Source organism: Balaenoptera acutorostrata, chromosome 7 (genome assembly GCF_949987535.1).
Source record: "Balaenoptera acutorostrata chromosome 7, mBalAcu1.1, whole genome shotgun sequence".
Lineage (NCBI taxonomy): Eukaryota > Metazoa > Chordata > Mammalia > Artiodactyla > Balaenopteridae > Balaenoptera > Balaenoptera acutorostrata.
The window spans coordinates 110,550,371-110,570,403 of record NC_080070.1 but is presented as its reverse complement, the minus strand read 5'-3'; the positions used below and the strand labels follow the sequence as shown (position 1 = coordinate 110,570,403).

General features: G+C 49.3%; 1 protein-coding gene across 6 annotated transcripts in view; it reads left to right on the top strand.

Moving 5' to 3' along the window:
• TNS3 (tensin 3) overlaps positions 1-20,033 on the top strand; it is a 238,611-nt gene that overhangs the window by 174,564 nt on the left and 44,014 nt on the right. For all 6 annotated transcript variants that reach the window (XM_057549822.1, XM_057549823.1, XM_057549821.1 and 3 more), the window contains 3 exons: positions 5,894-6,057; positions 7,037-7,163; positions 7,252-7,335. In XM_057549822.1, coding sequence (XP_057405805.1) covers positions 5,894-6,057; positions 7,037-7,163; positions 7,252-7,335 — 375 coding nt within the window. The remainder of the gene's footprint in view (positions 1-5,893; positions 6,058-7,036; positions 7,164-7,251; positions 7,336-20,033) is intronic.

Here is a 20,033-nt window from a genome sequence, read left to right as displayed (position 1 = left end):
AATGAAAAAGTTTCAAGTATTGTGAGAATTACGAAAATGTGACACAGAGACACGAAGTGAACAAATGCCGTGGAAAAATGGTGCCGATAGACTTGCTTGATGCAGGATTGACACAAACCTTCAATTCATAAAAAACAGTATCTGCGGAGTGCAGTAAAATGAGGTGTGCTTGTACTAGTACAGAGTTAGTTCTACTAGAATTAGAATGAGTAGAGAAGGACTTGGGAAGGTCTGTGAGGTCAACTCGGAGTTCTACAAAATGTAAAGAAAACTTATTCTTCTTAAAGATGATCTGGATCTTGTTTTCCTGATTTTAAAAGTGAGACCTATTATTAGTGAAAACTTTGGAAGATATATTGGGTTGGCCAAAAAGTTCGTTTCGGCTTCCCGTAACATCTTATGGAAAAACCCAAACGAACTTTTTGGCCAACCTAATAGGTATTTTTTAAAAAAACTATTCACAGTGCCCAGAATTCCACGACCCAGAGACAGCCTCTTGTGAACATTTTGGTACATTTTCTTACCTTTAAAAATCAAAATGAATTCACAGATATAATGCCACATGCTCACTTTTCCACGCTGCTCTTTTTCACGTAATGTTTTTGCATGTTTTCTCCCTTCACATTCCATCAAACAGGATTTTCAGTGACTGCATGAATCTTCCACTGGCGTGTTTGGTGGCTGCAGTTTCCACATTTGGTTCTTGCTGTGGGCTTGTGTCCTGCACTGGCTTTTGCTGCATTATGTCATTGAGCCTGGACCAGGCTCAGTGGTGACGGTTGTCCTCATTTCATCCCCGAGACGTCTGTCGGACCGTCCAGTGGGCACAGAGGCAGAACTGCTCCGCGCTTGGCCAGAGGTGGCCTGCCCGAGCGGGCTTGGGAGCCGGCGTCTGCCAGCGGGTGGGCCTGGGGTCAGATGCCTTTTGCTCAGCCCCACTTCCACCGTCAGACCAACAATTCTCGGACAGGAAGGCCTTTAAAACCCTCCTCCTCCTACCTTTGGTCCAGGCTGCTCTGCGCTCACCTGCTCTGGGAACTACATCCCCAGCCGGTGTTTTTTACTCAAATGCCAAAGGGGGCGCTTCCAGAGATTGTAAGGAATAAGCCATTGTTAATCTGAAATTCACTTGAGGGGTAGAAGGATTTGAGAAGCAAAGCGGGCGTCAACTGCCCCTTGGCACGTGGGCAGAAGGAAGGGTCCCCGATCTCAGCCGGTGTCCCTTCCATCATCCGCGTTAGCCATTCTTTATCGTGGAGGTGCTGACAGCACCACTTGTCTGTGTGGGTGGGCCGTGCCTCCCAGGCCTGTGGGCCACCGTCTGCACTGAGCAGGCTTTCTGAGGTGGGAGGGGACAGTGTCACCTCCTGGCTGACCCGCCCCTCGCTTGGCACTGGCGAGGGAGGACAAGCGGCCCTGGGGGAGTGGAATTGCAGTGGGGGGTTTTGGATCAGCTCCGCGGGGCACCACACCCCTGTCTGGAGCTTGCTGTGTGGGATAGGGCAGGTCTCAACCCGAGACCCCATTTTCCTCATCTGCAGAAACGACGCAGTACGCCGCCTGGCGGTTGTGAGGCGGCCTGCCTCTGCTTCCCGCTTTCCCCCCGGGCAGAGGTGGGCACGTGCGGGCACATCCCGGCGCCGCGGCTGCGTCGTGCCCCCCTCCTCGATTCTCCAGGAGCATCACCCTGGGGTCGGGATGGTGCTGGGGACCCTCCTGTGTACGCCGCAGTCTGATAGGAGGGCAGGGTCTGTCGCCTGTGGAGGCCTGGCCTCCGATGATGACCCTGGTGCCTGTATCTTTGCCTCTTTGGGAAGGGAAGACACACTCTGCAGGGAGAGCAGTGCTCTGTGCAGGTCGCAGCCTGGAAGCGGGGTCCCCTGTGGAGCTTGTGTGCGTGCCCCGACCCCTGCTCTCCACGTTGGCCAGGCCCGTCCTGGCATAGACCCTTGGTGGCCGCCTGTGACCACACTCTTGCAGGCCGGGGAGCGGTGAAGTATTGATCCATGATTATTGAAGAATGAAACCCCTAACTGCTGAGCCACATGCCCTATTACTTAGGTTCAGTGAAGGCACTCGAGGTGGTATTTGATACGAAGAACACCTTACAGGAGAGATTTTTAAGTGAAGAAAAGTCTATGTGTTATCTTCATTTGTGCCTGAGAGAGAGAACATCAGGAAATGGCTACAGACCCCTGTGTTCCATAAGGACGTTTCTGGGGCCACTCACGGACGCTGTCTCAGGGCCTCCTCTGGAGGAAGCCCAGGACCGAGACCACACGTGGCTCCGAATCAGCTAAAATGACAGGCTGAGCTCCCCGGCTACTCTGAAACTAGACTATTACAGGAAACCTGGAGAGAGGTTTTTTTTGTTTGTTTGATTTTTGTTTTTTGAGAAAGTTTGTTTAACAGTTTTGCTTATAGCTAGAGGAGTGAGTGGAGAGTATAGTTTATTTATTTATTTATTTATTTATTTTTGGCTGTGTTGGGTCTTCGTTTCTGTGCGAGGGCTTTCTCTAGTTGCGGCAAGCGGGGGCCGCTCTTCATCGCGGTGCGCGGGCCTCTCATTATCGCGGCTTCTCTTGTTGCGGAGCACAGGCTCCAGACGCGCAGGCTCAGTAATTGTGGCTCACGGGCCCAGTTGCTCCGCGGCATGTGGGATCTTCCCAGACCAGGGCTCGAACCCGTGTCCCCTGCATTGGCAGGCAGATTCTCAACCACTGCACCACCAGGGAAGCCCTGAAGAGAGGTTTTAAAAGTCTAGTTAACATAACATTGTAAACTATACTTCAATTAAAAAAAAAAAATCTAAGTTTCCTTCTCTGGAACTCCCTTCTCAGTTCTGCATATTCCCTCTTGAGCCCTGATGCCACCTGGACATGTTTTTATAGCTGGGCCTTTGCGGTACATCCTCGAAGCTGGTTTTTATACGCAAGGACGTACACGGAATGGGGCCTCAGTTCCTGGAACCCTCTGGTTCCGAGGTCAGGGCTGAGGTCACGGGGCACGCCCACACTCTCCACACCTTTCTGGGGCTTTGTGCCACACAGCGTGTTGGAGTGATGGCAATGTATTGTTTCCACAAAACACCGTTTGTTATCCTGCATGTTGAACAGAAGCTGTCTTCCCGTCCCCAGATCCCTTGTCCGGAAGGCTTTGGAGCAGCGTGGGCTCTGGATCTCTTGGCTGTGATGGGCTGCAGGTGTCGGTTAAAGGGCCACTGAGCACCCAGTGCGCGACTTGGGTGGAGGTGTTTCTTTGGATGAGATGCTCCGTGCTCCGTGTAACCCCTGCAGCCTTGGACGAGGGCGCTGGCGTTCCCCCCGCCCTCAGGGCTGCCAGGCTCACACGGGCCCCTTCTGTCCCCAGTCCGCACCTTTGTTGCCCAGGTGACAGCACGCGAGCCTGATCCTCCGGGGGGCCAGCCTCTCCCTGCGGCCTCGCACCTCCCGGCGCCCCCTCCCTCGGTGGCTCTGGATGCCCATCCAGGGGCAGGTCTGTGGCAGTCAGGGGCCAGTCCTGCAGCGCCGGTCTCGTGGAGGGAGCGGGAAGAGGGCCACGGGATGGCGGTGGCGCTGTGTCAGTGTGCATGTGCTAAACGCGTTTCATTTCATCCTCACCCCAGTTTTTCTCTGCAGGGGAGAGAAGGGGGCAAGCACTGTGCTCATTTTTCACACAATGAAACGGGGGCTGGAGGGTGTCCTCCAGCTGATCCCCCAGCTGGTGAGGGTGGACGTGAGCCTCCAACTCCCAAATCCTAGTGCCCTCTCCCCTCGCCCCTCCAGGCCGGGTCTTAGCGGGCAGCTGTTGGAAACGGAGGGAGGGTGTCAGGAGGGGTGGAAGGAGTCTGGGAGGGGCCGGCCACTCGGAGACCGGGTTGAGATCTCGCCCGCTGGGTCACCAGCTGAACGGCACTGAGCAGATGTCCTCCCGTGTGACACGGAGGGCTGTGCCCGGCTGGCCTCTGTCCGAGGAAGGGACCCTTGGGCAGCTGGAGGGTTTGGGGGGGGGCGCCCTCGAAGGAGTCCCACTCCTCTCCTCACTGGACACAGCTGCTGAGTTTCTCCGTCTGTGGACGGAGCTCCCTTCAGGCAGCAACCTTTGAATTCCACGCAGCTTCTGAAAGGCCCTGCTTGGGGGGGGGCACGAGGCTTGCTGGGGTGCTCACGTGACAGCGTGTTCACAGCCGTGGGCGGAGTCTCTCCAGATGAGCCACGTGCACGTTGGTAATTTAAACCCCACCTTTAAATGCAGTGTCATCGTGACCGTCACAGTAGGGCTTACATAGCTTAAATCTGAACTGTAGGGGAGACCCTTAACACGTCTGAATTTTCAGAGGACATCATCGATAGAAACACTGCCATCCTAACAGCCTGCAGCAGGTCTCCCAAACCTCCAGTCGTGAGATTCCACAGATCGACTGCAGCCCCCGACCCCTCCCCCATCCCCCATAAAGTGAGTCTTAGTTGGTTGGAGCCGGGCTGAGGATCTGTGACATTTCTTGCGCTGGACAGTGGGACAGCGAATGCCGACTGTTGGCGCTTGAATTAAGCTTCTTTTTCCCCCCAGGATTCCTCGCTGTTAAGAGTCCAGCTGTCACGTGCAGGGTCCTCACTCAGCCCCGAAACTCTGCGGGTGGAGTGGCCTTCAGGCCACTCTGGCCCCGACTGGGGCGGGCAGACAGGGCTCGCACACAGCTCCGGCATGCTGTAGGTCACACCCAGCCCGGTCGTATCCCAGAGCCCTGGGTGCCGTCCTGGTGCCTGGTCCCGCCCAGAAGCCGGTTCCGGAAGGCGTAGGCTGGCTCGCAGGAGCTGCTGGTTTCCGGGGCTGCTTCCCCCCTGCCCCGTGAGTCTGAGGATGCCCCTCGGTTGCACGTCCACGTGCAGCAGCCCCCGCGGCTCCCCTGAGCAACCAGTGTGGACCAGCTAGGAAATACAAAGTACCTTTGACACGTTGGAGTAAAAAGCGGACAGGTCAGCAATCCTGATACCACTATACCTGTGTACTGGGATTGAGCATAAACAAATAGATGATTCACAGAGGTAACAAAGAACGGATAAAATGTTTTTTAAAGATGCAGGACAACATATCAAGAAGGTGACCGTTTGTGTAGGCATAATGGATATGTATTTATGTTTGTGACTCAAGGAAAGATTTCTGTGTCTCTGGTCTGAGTGGTTGTTACCTCCTTGGTGGTCATAAAGCAAGGTGCAGGCACTCTGACCCCAAAGTTGACCGCAGATGCCCTGAGAAGGGGAAGATGGATTATGCGGGCAGAGGTCTCAGACTAACTCCCAGGGCCTGCGGCCATCAGGGGGCCCACCCTGGGTTCTTTGAAGCTTGACCACCACCAAGAATCTTTCTTGCTCACTCAGCGAGGGGAAAGAAGCCTCGATCCTGGGTCCCAGCCTTTCTCCGTCCCTTCTGCTTCCTGAGCACCTCCTGTGTGCCGGGCCCTGTTCTAGGCCCTGGGGGGCCGGCCAGGCACGATTCCCTGGTGGAGCTGACGCTGGGAGAAACGGACAGGACACGGACAACGGCCAGTTCACACAGTTAACAGGATGAGCCTCGAGAGGGTCACGCTGGGTGAAAGACGTCAGACGCCAAAGGACGTGGAGTGTGTGATTCCATGTACATGAAGTGCCCAGAATAGGCAAATCCATAGAGACGGAAAGTAAACTAGTGGTTGCCAGGAGCTGGGGTTGGGAATGGGGAGTGAACGCTTAATGGCTATGGGTGGGGTTTCATCCTGGGTGATGAAAATGTTCTGGAACTGGAAAAAATAAAATAAAGAATGCCTCTGAGAAGTTTTAAAGCCAGTTTTAACTGAGGGTCAGTGCTCTCCTCCATGATGAAAGCGCCTGCAGCCCACGTGTCTCTCTCCTAACAGGTGACGAGCCACTGGGCGGAAGGTTCCGGAAGCTGAGCCTCGAGCAGTATGACAACGATGCTGGGCAGCAGGCAGCCTTCTCCAAGTGCGGCTGGGGAAAGACCACCAGTGCGGAACAGGCCCCAAGCCTGGCGCCTTTCCTCTCTTCAGACAGCGCCAAAGAGGTATGCACACCGCCACCCAGAACCTGGCCTGAGCCCCGTCCCAAATCGCCAGTTCAGTTCCCCACCCGCCTTCGTCCCCATCTCACAAACGAAGTTCCTCCCTGAAGGCAGGTGGTGTTGGGGGGAGCCCAGGTGTGCATCAGCCGGGATCCTGGGTGGGATCCCCGCTCTCCCGAGAGAGCTGTGCGGGCGTGCACCTCACTCACTGGGGTCATCTGAGCCTCTGCGTTCTGATCTGTAGAATGGGGATGAGGGGCCCAGCATGCAGGTGGGTCGTGAGGGTGGAGGTCTCAGAGCTCCTTGGGTGGACGGCAGCAGCAAAGGGCAAACAGAAGTCATCGCAAAGGACCCCAAGTCCCCCGCCTAAGGCCTCCTGGCGTCCCCGGGCGGGAGGAAGAAAGTGGGTCAGCGTGGATGTGTGCTCCGTGGGGAGATCTACAGAGCATCTTTGGGGAGGCGTACTTAAGGCTTTTATTCAGAATTGAAGTAAGACAGGTTGGCAAACCCCCCAACGATGAACCCTTTGAAATTAGGGTTTCATTGACTCTCAAGGTGGAAAAGTTGGAACCCAGAATAGACGAGAAAAGAAAGTCACCAGTAGTCTTAACACACGCACAGAACCAGTGTTAATATCTGGGCTATGTCCTGCCAGCCTCTTTTCTGTGCCTGTGTGTTTAATTCATTGGGTATTTTATATATCTGTGAACACACTACAGGTGATGATTCTTTTACCCTGCCTTTTTCACTTAACGCTCGCTTTCCCTCTGCTGCACAAACTCTTTGCTAACTCCACTTATGAGCTGTGTAATGTTGACCACGAGACACTTCCCTCTGCCTTGACTGTTATTGAAGCTTCTTCCAGTTTTCCATGGCTGTCTCCTGTCCCCAGTCTCAGACGAGGGTTGGCTCAGTGGGTGCTGGGGGCCCCCAGCTGTCTGGAAGTGGCCTTCACCTGACCAACCCCCCTTGCCGATTTCAGGCGGTGATCACCACGTATCCCCCAGACCTGAGTGTGATCGACGGCAGGATCTTCTCTCCAACCAGCAGTGGCAGTGAGCCCATCTCTCCCACACCAGCATTTCCTGTGTCTCCAGAAACGCCATATGGTAAGAAAGAAGCAGAGCTCGTAGTGTGCAGTCCCACCCCTTCAGGGAGCAGAGGGGAACAGCCTCTTACTCTGCTTTCTCTTTCCAGTGACAAGAAGCCCACGTTATCCTCCGTTCAGCCCATCCGGGCCGCAGATGGGCAGCCCAAGCGGTCTGTACAAAGGAGCTCCTGGTAAGAAACCCACCTCCTTTCCTCTGCTCTGGATGTCCTCTCATGCAGAAATATTTCCACGTGTGTCACATCTCAGAAATGTGGCTCTGGCTGGGGAAGGTGCAGGGACACTGCTGTGTAGCCCGCTGGGGTTAGCAATGGTGTTGAATCTCTGCCTGGCATCCTGCAGGTGTGCTTCTATTTTCTTCTGTTCACTGAGCACTTTCAAGCGTTGATGTGGAGGGTCATGGTGCTCTCAGCACCCGAACATCGGTGGTTTTCAACTCCTTGTGGCATTTCTTGGAGTTGAAAGAAGAAACTGGAGCACCCAACCCCCCCCTTTTCAGAGGAAGTGGGGGCCACAGAGAGCAGCGAGCTCCCCGCTCTGAGTGGCACGGCTGCCCTCGCCCGCTGCCCGCTCACACAGACCTGTCCTGGCTCCTGACGTTCTTGGCCGCCATCCTGGATCTCCCCAGCGAGTGGCCGCTTCTGGACGGGTCTGCTTCCTCCCTGGGCACGTGCCACACTTGCGGGGTCGAATTTGTCTATGCACCGGCCCTGGGGAGGGAGTTGACGCGGCGGTGGTGGGTTCCTCAGCACCCCTTCCTGGTATGGACATTCCCCACCTGCCTTGAGAGTCCAGGACGGGCCTGGCCCTGGGCAGGTGGGGAGGGGATGTAGCTCAAGCCGAACTTACACTTGAAAATCGCTCTTCTCTGTAATTGTGGATTCCTTATGCGACTGTTTTTCTGCCCTGGGGAAGCTGAGTGAGGGTAATGGAATCACTTCTGCTCATTAGATGCACTTTTGGGGGAGGGGGAAGCAGACATTGTGTTTAAATCCCACCTCTTACGCAGGGGAGGTTGTAGTGATGACAGCTAGCTCCATTTTCCTTCTTTTTCCAGAGAAAACAAGATCCATGTGTCATTTAAGAGAAGGGCCATTTTTCTTCCAAAATTTCCGTTCTGGTTTTAGGACCGTAGATGCTTGCTTTTAGCATAGAATTAAACTGCACGTCTTTCTTAGCAGGTGTGACTGAAATGAAGGGTAAGAAGGAACGTGTGCTGTGTTGGTGCATTTGTGTGTACGTGTAGGAGCACAGCATGAGAAGTGCCTGTGTTCCTGTGTGTGTGGTGCATGGACTCACACACGTGAAGCCGTGTGTCTGTTCTTCTGTGTTTTAATAACTTAGATAGAAGCAGAGGGACATGCCTCCATTTCCACGCAGCGCCCTCCTCCCTGAGTCGACCGCGATTAATGGCTAATTTGAACGTATTTAGTGGATTCCGGCTAGAACCCAGCCCTCTGACGCGGGATTCAGTCAGATCCCACCCCTCCAAGACCAGGTGCATTGGAAACATGCTGGTGACAGCAGTAGAGGGTGGATGTTAAGCTTGAGGAAAGAAAGTCCCAGAGAAAACCTTCAGACTCGCTAACAGCTCCGCACGTGGGCCACTGGGGCCGTTGTGTGCAGCACCACGAACGCTTCCTGAACTTGAGAAGGGCCTGGGGGCTGAGCGAGGTCGGCGTGCCCTGTGTGTGACGCGGGGCGACTGTCCCGGCCTGGAGCATCAGGCCCTGGGGCAGGCGTGGGCTGCATGGGCCAGCGTGTCCATGTGTGACAGCGCTGCCCTGCACATCCAGTGTGGATTAGGCTTCTGTGAAGCCAGTGTGTCTAAGTAACTTCGGTGTGCAGATGTCACACGGAAGAAGTAGGGCTTTGATTTCAAATACAAAAAGCAAACATGTGAAATTGGAGCCGTTTAATCTTAAGAACACCTTCCGAGTCTTCCATGCTTTCATTTCGGCAGTCCCTGAGGACGTTAGCCCAGGAAGAGCTCAGAGACACACACACAGCACTGGCTGGGGGCCCTGTGTGCTCTGCACAGTCGGGGGGTGGGCGGTGGCTGACCCCTGAGACACAGCGATGGTCGTGGCTCACACTTCGGGACTACCTTCACCCCTCTTCTTTACAACAGGATTCCTTCAGTCTTGCGGTCGTGTTATAGGGGCCTTGGTTCCTTTACCGCATTTGCACATGAGGAAATCGACACAGGGAAGCGGAGCAGGTTGCCTGAGCTCACAGCCAGCAGTGGCAGAGCCAGGATTCCATACCTATCAACCTTACTCCACAGCCAGGGGCTTTTTATTCCAAATTGTCAGATTGGAAGGCCTTGTTTTTCACTTTCCTCATCTAAACTGGTGGTGACAAAATGTCAGTACTGAAAAAGCACATGGAAAGTCTTGGAGGTCCTGGATTTAAGTCCGGTCGTGGAATAAGTGGGACTCGTATACTTGGTGACCTCTGAACCTGTTTCCTCATCTATAAATATAGGCAATAACACCTCATTCATGACCACTGTGCAGTTTCAGGGCTCTAGTATCTGTGAGGTACCCAATGCCTGGTTCTGCATCACTTCGAGCTGGATACCAACTGCGTAGAAATGAGAGTACTGGCTTTCAATTACCATTGGGAAAGTGGCTTTGGCTTCCTGGAAGATAGAGTAGACATATTTTTCCTTATTTATCTTGCCAAGTACAACTGAGAACCCTGGGCAGCAAATAGAAAACAAATGCAGGAAGACTGAGGGGTGGAGAGACGGCAGACTGGCCATGGGTCTCGGGACCAGTGGGCCTGAGTGGGCCACATTCTGGGCCATAAAACAGTCTTCAGCAGATACAGAGTGTGTTTTCCAACCATAATGGAATCAAACTAGAATTCAGTAACAGAAAGGTAACAGGAAAATCTCCAGACACCTGGAAATGAGATGACAAACTTGCAAATAACCCATGAGTCCAAGAGGAACTCTTACGGGATATCAAAAAACATGTTGAACTGAAGAAAATGAAAATAAAACATTTCAAAAGTGATGGGACAGAGCTAAAGCAGTACTGAGAGGAAAATTTATGAAAGTAAATGCATACATTGGAAAAGAAGAAAAGTCTGAATGAATGAATAATTGGAACTCCTGTCTCCAGAACCTAGGAAAAGAAGAGGAAAATAAACCCAAGGTAAGCAGAAGGATGGAAACACTAAAAAATATAAGCAGAAAGCAGTGCAATTATAAACAGGGAAACAGAAAATAAACCAAAGAGCTGATTCTTTGCAAAGATCAGTGAATTTGACAAACCTCTAGAAAGACTGACAAAAAAGAGGGAAGACACAAATTGCTAATATCGGGAATGAAATAGGGCTATTGCTGAAGACCCTGTAGATGCCAAAAGGACAATAAGGGAATATTACAGACAACTTATGTAGTGTTTAATGATAAGCACAAATTGTAAACAATGTGAAACAGACCATTTGAATACTCTGTAACTATTAAGGAAATTGAAATGGTAATTTATTAAACTCCCCAAAAAGAAGTCTCCAGGCTCAGATGGTTTCACTGGGGAATTCTACCAAATATTTAATGAAGAATTAACACTAATTCTACATAATCCCTTTCAAAAAATAGATGAGGAGGGAACACATTCCAATTCATTATTTGAAGCTAATGTTGCCCTGATACCAAAACCAGACAAAGGCAACAGCAAAAAAGATAACTATAGACTAATTATCCCTTATGAACATAGACACAAAACTGCTTAACCAAATAGAAGCAAATAGAATTCAGTAATATATAAAAAGAAGTATACACCATGGCCAGGTGGGACTTATTCCAGGGATGCACGACTGATTCAATATTTGAAAATCCATCAGTGCAATCCACTGTATTATCTGGATAAAGAAGAGAAATCACATGATATCAATAGATGCAAAAGAAGAATTTGACAAAATTCACACCCATTAATGACTAAAAACCCCAGCAAAATAGAACAGAGGGGAACTTCCTCAACCTAATAAAAAGCATCTACAAAAACCCTACAGCTAATACCACTATTATTCCACATAATGCTGGAAGTTCTACAGGGGCACCATGCAAGAGAAGGAAATAAAAGATAACAGAGTGGAAGGGAAGAAATAAAACTGTCCCTTTCGGCAGATGTCATGATTGTCCATGTTGAAAATTCTAAGGAATCTACTAAAAAACCTCCCAGAACAAATAAGTGAATTCAGCAGGGTTGTTGGATATTAGATAAGCACTCAAAAATCAATTATATTTCTGTATGGTAGCAACAAACATGTAGAAACCTGAATTTAAAATACAGTGTCGGGACTTCCCTGGTGGTCCAGTGGTTACTAAGACTTCGCCTCCCAATGCAGGGGGTGCAGTTTCGATCCTTGGTCAGGGAGCTAAGATCCCACATGCCTCGTGGCCAAAAAACCAAAACATAAAAACAGAAGCAATATTATAAAAAATTCAATAAAGACTTTAAAAATAGTCCACATCAAAAAAAAGTTAATAAAAAAATAAAAATACACTGTCATTTATAATAGACTAGAAGTGAAATACTAAAGTGTAAAACTAACAAAACATGTACAAGACTTATATGCTGAAAACTACACAGTGTTGATGAAAGAAATAAAAGAATATCTAAATAAATGGAGAGACATGTTCATGGGTTGGAAAACTCAGCCTGGTACAGATGTCATTTATTCCCAAATTGATGCATAGTTTTAACACAGTTCCTAGCAAATTCCTGACAAGGTTTTTTTGTAGATATAGACAAGATAATTCTAAAATTTATATGGAAAGGCAAAGGAACTTGAGTAGCTAAGACAATTTTGAAAAAGAATAAAGTGGGAAGAATGGATTTGCCTAAATTCCAGATTTATTATATAGCTACAGTAACCAAGACTGTGTGGTGTTGGTGGAGGGATAGACACAGAAACCGATAGAAAACCCCAAAATAGACTCATACAAATAATGCCCAATTGATTTTTTTGAAAAAGGTGCCAAAACAAGTCAATAAAGGAAAGATAGCCTTTTCAACAAATAATGCTGGAGCAAGTGGGCACCCAAGGCAAAAAAAGAAAAAAAAGAACATTAACCTTTTACAAAAATTAATGTATAATGGATCAAAAACGTAAATGGAAAATGGAAAACTATAAAACTTTTACCAAAAAATAGGAGAAAATCTTTGGGGTCCAGGCTGGGCAAAGGCTCTTAGATTAGCACCAAAAGCATGATCCATAAAAGGAAAGATTGATAAATTAGACTTCATTAAAACTGAAAATTTTTGCTATGGAAGGAACATGTTAAGAGGATAAGAAGACAAAGTACAGACTGGGAGTAAATATTTGCACTGTGAATACTCAGCAGTAAAGAAACAAACAATCCAATTAGAAAATGGGCAAAAGACACGAAGAGACGTTTCACCAAAGAGGATGTACAAGTGGCAGATAATCACATGACAAGATGTTCAGCATCATTAGCCTTCAGTGAAATGCAAATTAAAGCCACAGTGAGGTACCACTACAGACTTGTCAGAAAGGTTAAAAATAAAAATAGTGACAGCACCAAATGCTGCTGAGGATGTGGAGAAACTGGAACTCTCATTTATTGCTGGTGGGAACGGACAATGGTGCAGCCTCTCTGGGAAAGAGTTTGGCAGTTTCTTAAAGAAACTAAACATGCAACCACCATGTGACTCAGCAGTTGCACTCCTGGGTTTTTGTCCCAAAGAAATAGACTTACACTCACACAAAAACCTGAACAGAAATGTTTATAGCAGCTTTATTCTAAATAGCCCCAAACTGGAAACAACCTGGGTGTCCTTCAGCAGGTGGATAGATAGACTGCAGTCCATCCACACCATGGAACACAGCTCAGCAATGAAAAGGAACCGGAATGTTGATGCAGCAGTGGTGCATCACCTGGGTGAATCTTCAGAGCAAAGCCATTCCCCAGAGTTTACATCCTGTATGGTTCCACTTACATAATATCCTTTAAATGGCAAAATTATAGAAATGGAGAACATATTAGTGTTTTCTAGGAGTTTGGAGGGGGTAAAGGTGGAGGGGGAGTGGAGGGGTCCTTGTGGGGTGGGAATGTTCTCTATCTTGACTGTATGAATATCACCATCCTGGTATAGCTTAGTAAGATATTACCATCGGGGGAAACTGGATAAAGGGTATAGGGGATCTCTGTGTGACTGTACCATGATCTCAATATTAAAAGTTTAATTTAAATCCCATTGGGGGAAATGGTGTGGATGTGGTTGAAACAGTATTTATTGGCTGTGAGTTGACAGTAGTTGAAGCTGGTGACGTCTTCACAGAGGTTCATCATACTATTCTGTCTACTTTCGTATTTTTTGGAATTTTCTATAATGAAAAGTTAAAGTATAAAATGAAGGAATACTTGGTGTGGAGTGGGCCTGGGTGCAGTCTGCCTGTGTTTATTGAGCACTTCTGTTCCGCAGTGCTCTGCTGGGTTGGTGTGAGCCCAGAGACCCAGCCCTGCCCTCCTGGAAGTGCAGTAGGTATAGCAGGGACGGACCCAGTGATCCCATGACCGGGAAGAGCCCAGGACAGGACGATGGCACTCTGCCAATTTGTATTGGTTGTTTACCTGGTGAGGAGGTCTGAGGGTTTGACGGGTGAGTAGGGTTAAGTAGGAGTTAACTAGGTGAATGGAGGGGGGCATTTGGGATGGAGAAACAGCAGGTGCGGGCCTTGTGGCAGAGGGTACTGCGGACCAGGACAGGATGGAGACGGGGGTCTGGAGGGCAGTGGAGGGGTGAGAGGAGGCCCAGCCACAGCTGTTCTCTGCAGCCACAGAAGATGGGGGTATGTCTTGAGACGGGGAGAGAACTGCTCAGATTTCTGTTTTCACACATCGGTCTGGCTGCTGTATGCACAACAGCAGTCGGAGTAGGCAGTGGGGCGGAGCACGAAAATGGTTTCAGAAATGATGGGAGGAGGTGGGTTGGATTTGTGGGAGATTCAGGTGGTGGAATCAACTGACCCTAGCAGAATGGATTTTGGCCTTTGTAACTATTTCTGATTTTGTTGCTATTAATATGATGATGTCAGTTATGTTCTGGCTTCTTTTAGTTAGTATGCAGTTAGTGCAACACTAACTACATAAAGTTCCTCTGTGTGTCTTATTACATCAAACTGAACTAGGTACCAGCTTAGTCAGTGTAAACCCAGATGTGTCAGGTTATTTCCCAGACAACCAGCAGACAAATATTGGGGAGAAACAGAGCAGGACACCAGTTAAAGGTGGTAGAGACAGATTTTATTTGGTACTATTGCAGCAGGGGAAGGAGCTGAGCTCAAATCCTAATGCAGCAAATACAGCCAAAGAGCAGGGACAGGGTCAGGGGATGAAAAGTTACTAAGAGGAACATCAAGGAGAGGGAGATTCTTGCCAAACAGGCCCAACAGGATCTTGCTGAAGACCAGGGCTTAGACATCAAGGAGGAGATGAGGAACTTGATCAGAGAGCAGGCAGCGGGGGATGACTTAGCAGAATCCTTGCTAAAGACTGGGTCCTCCGAGGACAGACCTCAAAGGCCAAGGTCGAGGCTCCAGGACCCTGTCTCCGGTTTGGTCAGGGAGGGAGAGTTTGTCTCAGGAGAGGCCCGTGTTATCCCCCGTAACCTGGCACTGCACCTTTGCCTGCAGCTCTTGCCCTCTGCTCTGGGTAGCACACATCCTGTTCTGTGTCCCTCCAGGTCCTGTAGCACTTAGTTTAAGCCCCCAGACTCCAGTGCCAGGGGCCCCGGGAGCCTGCCTGGCTCATCCCCGCCACAGGTGCCTCATACCCACCCTTCACCTCTGCAGTAAACAAGCAAAGTAAACAAAAAGCAAGCCGAGGTTGGTGATGGGTGGACCAGAGCCCAGAGTAGCCTGCCCTTCCCCAGCATGTGCTCCTGAGGCCTGGGCCTGTGCCTGGCGAGCTCCTCTTTTACATTAGGGTACCTGCCCCAGGAGAGTGAGGGATATTGAAATATTTACTCAAATAATGAATACTTAAATATGAATTCACATACTGTAGAATTCTCCTAGCAGCGTGTTGTAAGTAGAAGAGGAGGCTGTAACTTGAAGGACTGGGGACAGGTAGCGGGAGATGGCAGGGCGGCGGTGGGTGCTGGGAGGGCAGCTGGCATCCGGATCTGGACCGTGCGCTCCATGGGGAGAGACCAGCAGGTTCTACCCACCTGGGACCCTCAAGGAGGCGCCTGGGATGGCCGCCCTCGGGACTGTGTGTTCAGTGCTTCCCGGACACAGCCTACATGACACCCCCGGAAACACATGTCTCCCGGGCCACCATCCTTAGAAATGCCAGATGTGAGTCTGTGATACTGTTATTTATAAAAAGAAGTATATATTTGGTTTTCCTTATTTCTGGCACCTAGCTCCTAAAGCCTTTGGAATTTCTTAAGTGATTAGAGCATAACGGTGTTTGTGATGTTAATGAGGTGACTTTTGGAAAGGATGGAGGGCAGGTTGCCAGGGGAACCAACCCTGTGATTAGAGGGTTGGAACTCTCAGTCCCACCCCCCTGACCTCCAGGGAGGGGAGAGGGGCTGGAAGTTAAATCAACCGCCAGTGGCCAGTGATTTAGTCAATCCTGCCTATGTAATGAAGCCTCCAGAAAAACCCAAAAGGACAGGGTTCAGGCAGCTTCCCAGCTGGTGACCACGTGGAGATTTGGGACGAGTGGGGTGCCTGGAGAGAGCATGAAAGCTCCATGCCCCTCCCCATGCCTTGCCCTGTGCATCTCTTCCATCTGGCTGTTTCTGAGTTATAGCCTCTTATAATAAACTGTTGATCTAGTGAGTAAAATGTTTCTCTGAGTTCTCTGAGCCACTCTAGCAAATTATTGGAACCCGAGGAAAGGGTCGTGAGCACCTCTGATCTATATAGCTGGTTGGTCTGAAGGGAGGGCGGTCCTGTGGGGTGGAACCCTTAGCCTGTGAGCTCTGACGCTGTCTCCAGGTAGATAGAGTTGAGTTGAATCGTAGGACCCCCGGCTGGTGTCGGAGCATTGCTTGGTGGTGTGGGGAACCACCCCCAACATTGAATTGGGTGCAGAACATTTTAGAGCCTCAGAAGGAAATGTGTTTCTTGAAAACAAAAATATTAGTAAGAGTTTAAGTAAAGGGGTCATTTAATCTCAATCCTCATGGAGGCAAAAGAGAGAAAATTGTGAAGCTCAAGATGTAAATTACTCTGTCATTCGTAGCTGAAAGGCTAAGGAGTCTTGATGGTATTTTCAAAATAAATGGGAAAAAAATATGAAGAAAGGTTTCATTAAAAATTTGTTTCTGTTATATCTCAGCTTCCAACTAATCCATAAGAGATTTTTTGTTTTAATTGAGGTAAAATTCACATAACATAGAGTGAACCATTTGAAGTGAACCGTTCGTTGCGTGGAGGACCGTCATCTTTATTGAGTTCCAGAACATTGTCTTCACCTGACGGTTTTACAAGTGGGATTTAGGGAACATTTGGGGACTTTTGGCTTCAGTGAGCGCCATTAATGGTTAATGTTAGTTTACTGAAAGAGAAGGCCTTTTTTTTTTTTTTTAACATCTTTATTGGAGTATAATTGCTTTACAATGGTGTGTTAGTTTCTGCTTTACAACAAAGTGAATCAGTTATACATATACATATGTTCCCATATCTCTTCCCTCTTGCATCTCCCTCCCTCCCACCCTCCCTACCCCACCCCTCTAGGTGGTCACAAAGCACCGAGCTGATCTCCCTGTGCTATGCGGTTGCTTCTCACTAGCTATCTATTTTACGTTTGGTAGTGTCTATGTGTCCATGCCAAGGAGAAGGCCTTTATACATTTTGCAGCTTCTAGTTCGTATACCCTTGTTCTGGAGAGAAGGGCTGGTGTTTTCAGGGCCCTGCCTGGGGCTGTGGGCAGTGACCTGAAGGTGGAGGAGGAGCTCTGACCCAGGGCTACTCTGAACTGGCAGGAAGGAGGCCCTGGCCTGAGGGGTGCAGCGTTTGCTTAGTGCTGTTGCGACCTCTTGGAGTTGGATTCAAAGGGTAAAAATGGGTGATGTTTGCCAGAGGGAGGAAGAAAAGGAATACCCAGGAAGGTCTTGTTGAGAGAGAGGGGGAGAGAGAGAGAGAGAGAAAGAGAGAGGTTACTTTGAGGCAATGCTTTATTTTTGTTTAAAAAAAAAAAAGTTGTCCTTCTTCAAAGCTTGACAAATTGCAAAATGTTTCTACCAGACCTCCCCTTTCTTCCTGTACCCAGCTCCGTTTTCTTTTGAAATTTTACAAACTTAATGAGAGTGTTTATAGTAGGAATAAAAGCATGTACTGAATGTGAACATGTGTGACATTTGTAGACGTCCCTGATTACTTTGAATTTTGCAGAACCTGAAAAGCTCGTCCATTTATATATGTATTTATAACATGTTTATATTTAATTTTTTTTTATTTATTTATTTATATATATTTTTTGGCTGTGTTGGGTCTTCGTTTCTGTGCGAGGGCTTTCTCTAGTTGTGGCGAGCGGGGGCCACTCTTCATCGCGGTGCGCGGGCCTCTCACTATCGCGGCCTCTCTTGTTGCGGAGCGCAAGCTCCAGACACGCAGGCTCAGTAGTTGTGGCTCACGGGCCCAGTTGCTCCGTGGCATGTGGGATCTTCCCAGACCAGGGCTTGAACCTGTGTCCCCTGCATTGGCAGGCAGATTCTCAACCACTGTGCCACCAGGGAAGCCCCATGTTTATATTTAGGTACATATGTGTATATAACTACGTACAGGAATATCCACATCTGTGTACGCATGGGAGACACTTTGCACTCCGATTCGTGCAGAAGGACGCCTGCTGGTGAAGGTGACCCCGTGTGACTGCCATGGTTAGCAACTATTGCTACCCCCATTGCTGCCCCAGATTCAGAAAATGGAAAACGGGAAGGTTGACAGCTTCAAAATATATTTAAAATTAAACATCAGTGTTGGGCTGCTGGAGGTCAGCGTGCAGTGCTGGCCTGTGCACGGGCGGTGAGCAGTAGTCTGCAGAGATGAGAGCACTCATTCACTCGAGTGGAATGAAGCTCAAAACATATAAGATGTTGGCATTCTGTACTGACACCTCATCCACCAAACAGGCCGGCTTGGAAGTGTCCCCACGTGAGCCGATGATTTCCCAACCACGATGAATGCCATCTTTTGTTTGCGTGCTTTGAGTTTAAAGGCGTCTTTGTTTCTCTAAATTTTTTATTTTTCTTTTTTTTCTTTTTGGCTGCACTGGATCTTCGTTGTGGTGCCTGGGCTTCTCAGTGCGGTGGCTTCTCTTGTTGTGGAGCACGGGCTCTAGGCGCACGGGCTTCAGTAGTTGTGGCACGCGGGCTCAGTAATTGTGGCTTGTGGGCTGTAGAGCACAGGCTCGGCAGTTGTGGTGCACGGGCTTAGTTGCTCCACGGCTTGTGGGATCTTCCCGGACCAGGGCTCGAACCCGTGTCCCCTGCATTGGCAGGCGGATTCTTAACCACTGCGCCACCAGGGAAGTCCCTCTAAATTTATTTATCAGCTCATTTCATCCCCCCTCTGGTGGACTGTTCTCGAATCTCAGCGTGTAAAAGTTATTCTGATGTGCTTCCAATGGGGTTTTTGCTGCTGTCCTGATTCTGAGCCCCGCAGGCCAGTGACCTGGGACCAGGCCCTAGACTTGGTGACAGACACATGTGGGCCCAAAGTCGCCATTATACAGCTCTTGCACAAGTTGCAGACCTCTTAAGACATTTTTTAAACTTAAGCAAAAATAATAATAGCGGTACTGTGCATGGTATCATCTCTTAGAAATGAAGGTCGATTTCGGCTTATATATATATGATAATGTACCAAATGTACATTGATACGTATGTGATAACGTATGTGAGGATGTACCAGAAACTTGTCTTGCAATATAGTTTTAAAATTCCAAACGCACTTGGTCATTGAAGCGTTTCCAAAGCCTCATTGTCTATCAAAATTGTGCTCTGCTCCGGGATTGGAGACGTGGGTCGGTCTCAGCCCTGGAGTGGGCTGCAGGCTGATGATCCTCTGACAGCAGTGGGTGTGGGCTCCAGAATCCACCTGCAGACCCAGCCACCACTCACGCCCGTGTGTGTTTTCACCTCGCCTCCGAACGGGGATAGGACGCCTTGAGAACTGGGAACGACTTGAAAGAAAATGCACGTGCAGCCCTGGCCCGTGACAGTTGAGGTGTTTTCTTACTGGAAGCATTCACCCCATGCCACTTGCAGTTCTTCCTTTCCTTACAGAGGTGCTCCCCTGCCCTGCGTGGATTCCTAGTATGGTGTGAGGTAAATGTATCTGTGACTCTTGTCACCTCAGGCTGGCAGTCCCGGTGGAAACTCCACATTCTGCTGGAGACACTTGGGAAGACTTTGGATTATGAGACCTGAGAAGGGTGAAGATTTAAATCTGCCGTCTGCCTCTCACCCTTTGTTACTGGCTGTGGTCCACCCGGCTCAGTGCCTTTGGAACCTGGTGTCCCCAAATTAGGGTGCCTCCTTGACAGACAGGGACACCGGCCAGACCACCCTGATGAGGTAAAGAAGCTTTGTGTTTGGTTGAAATCCTGTCATGTGCTAGTATGTTTTTGTATATACATATCGCATAGCACTCGGATGCACCTTGGATGTATATATTCACAGTTATGCCCGGACTGAGGAATTCATTGCTTTTTGAGCACTTACCACGTGCCGTGCACTTACATATGTGCCTATGTAGAGAAAGAGCAAGTTTATAGAAAACACAAAAGCCAGGGGAAATGAGAATTCCATAGTTTGACAAAAAGGAAAACCTTTCCTGTGCTCCAGGGCCCGGCATGCACTTGCTGGGCATCTTG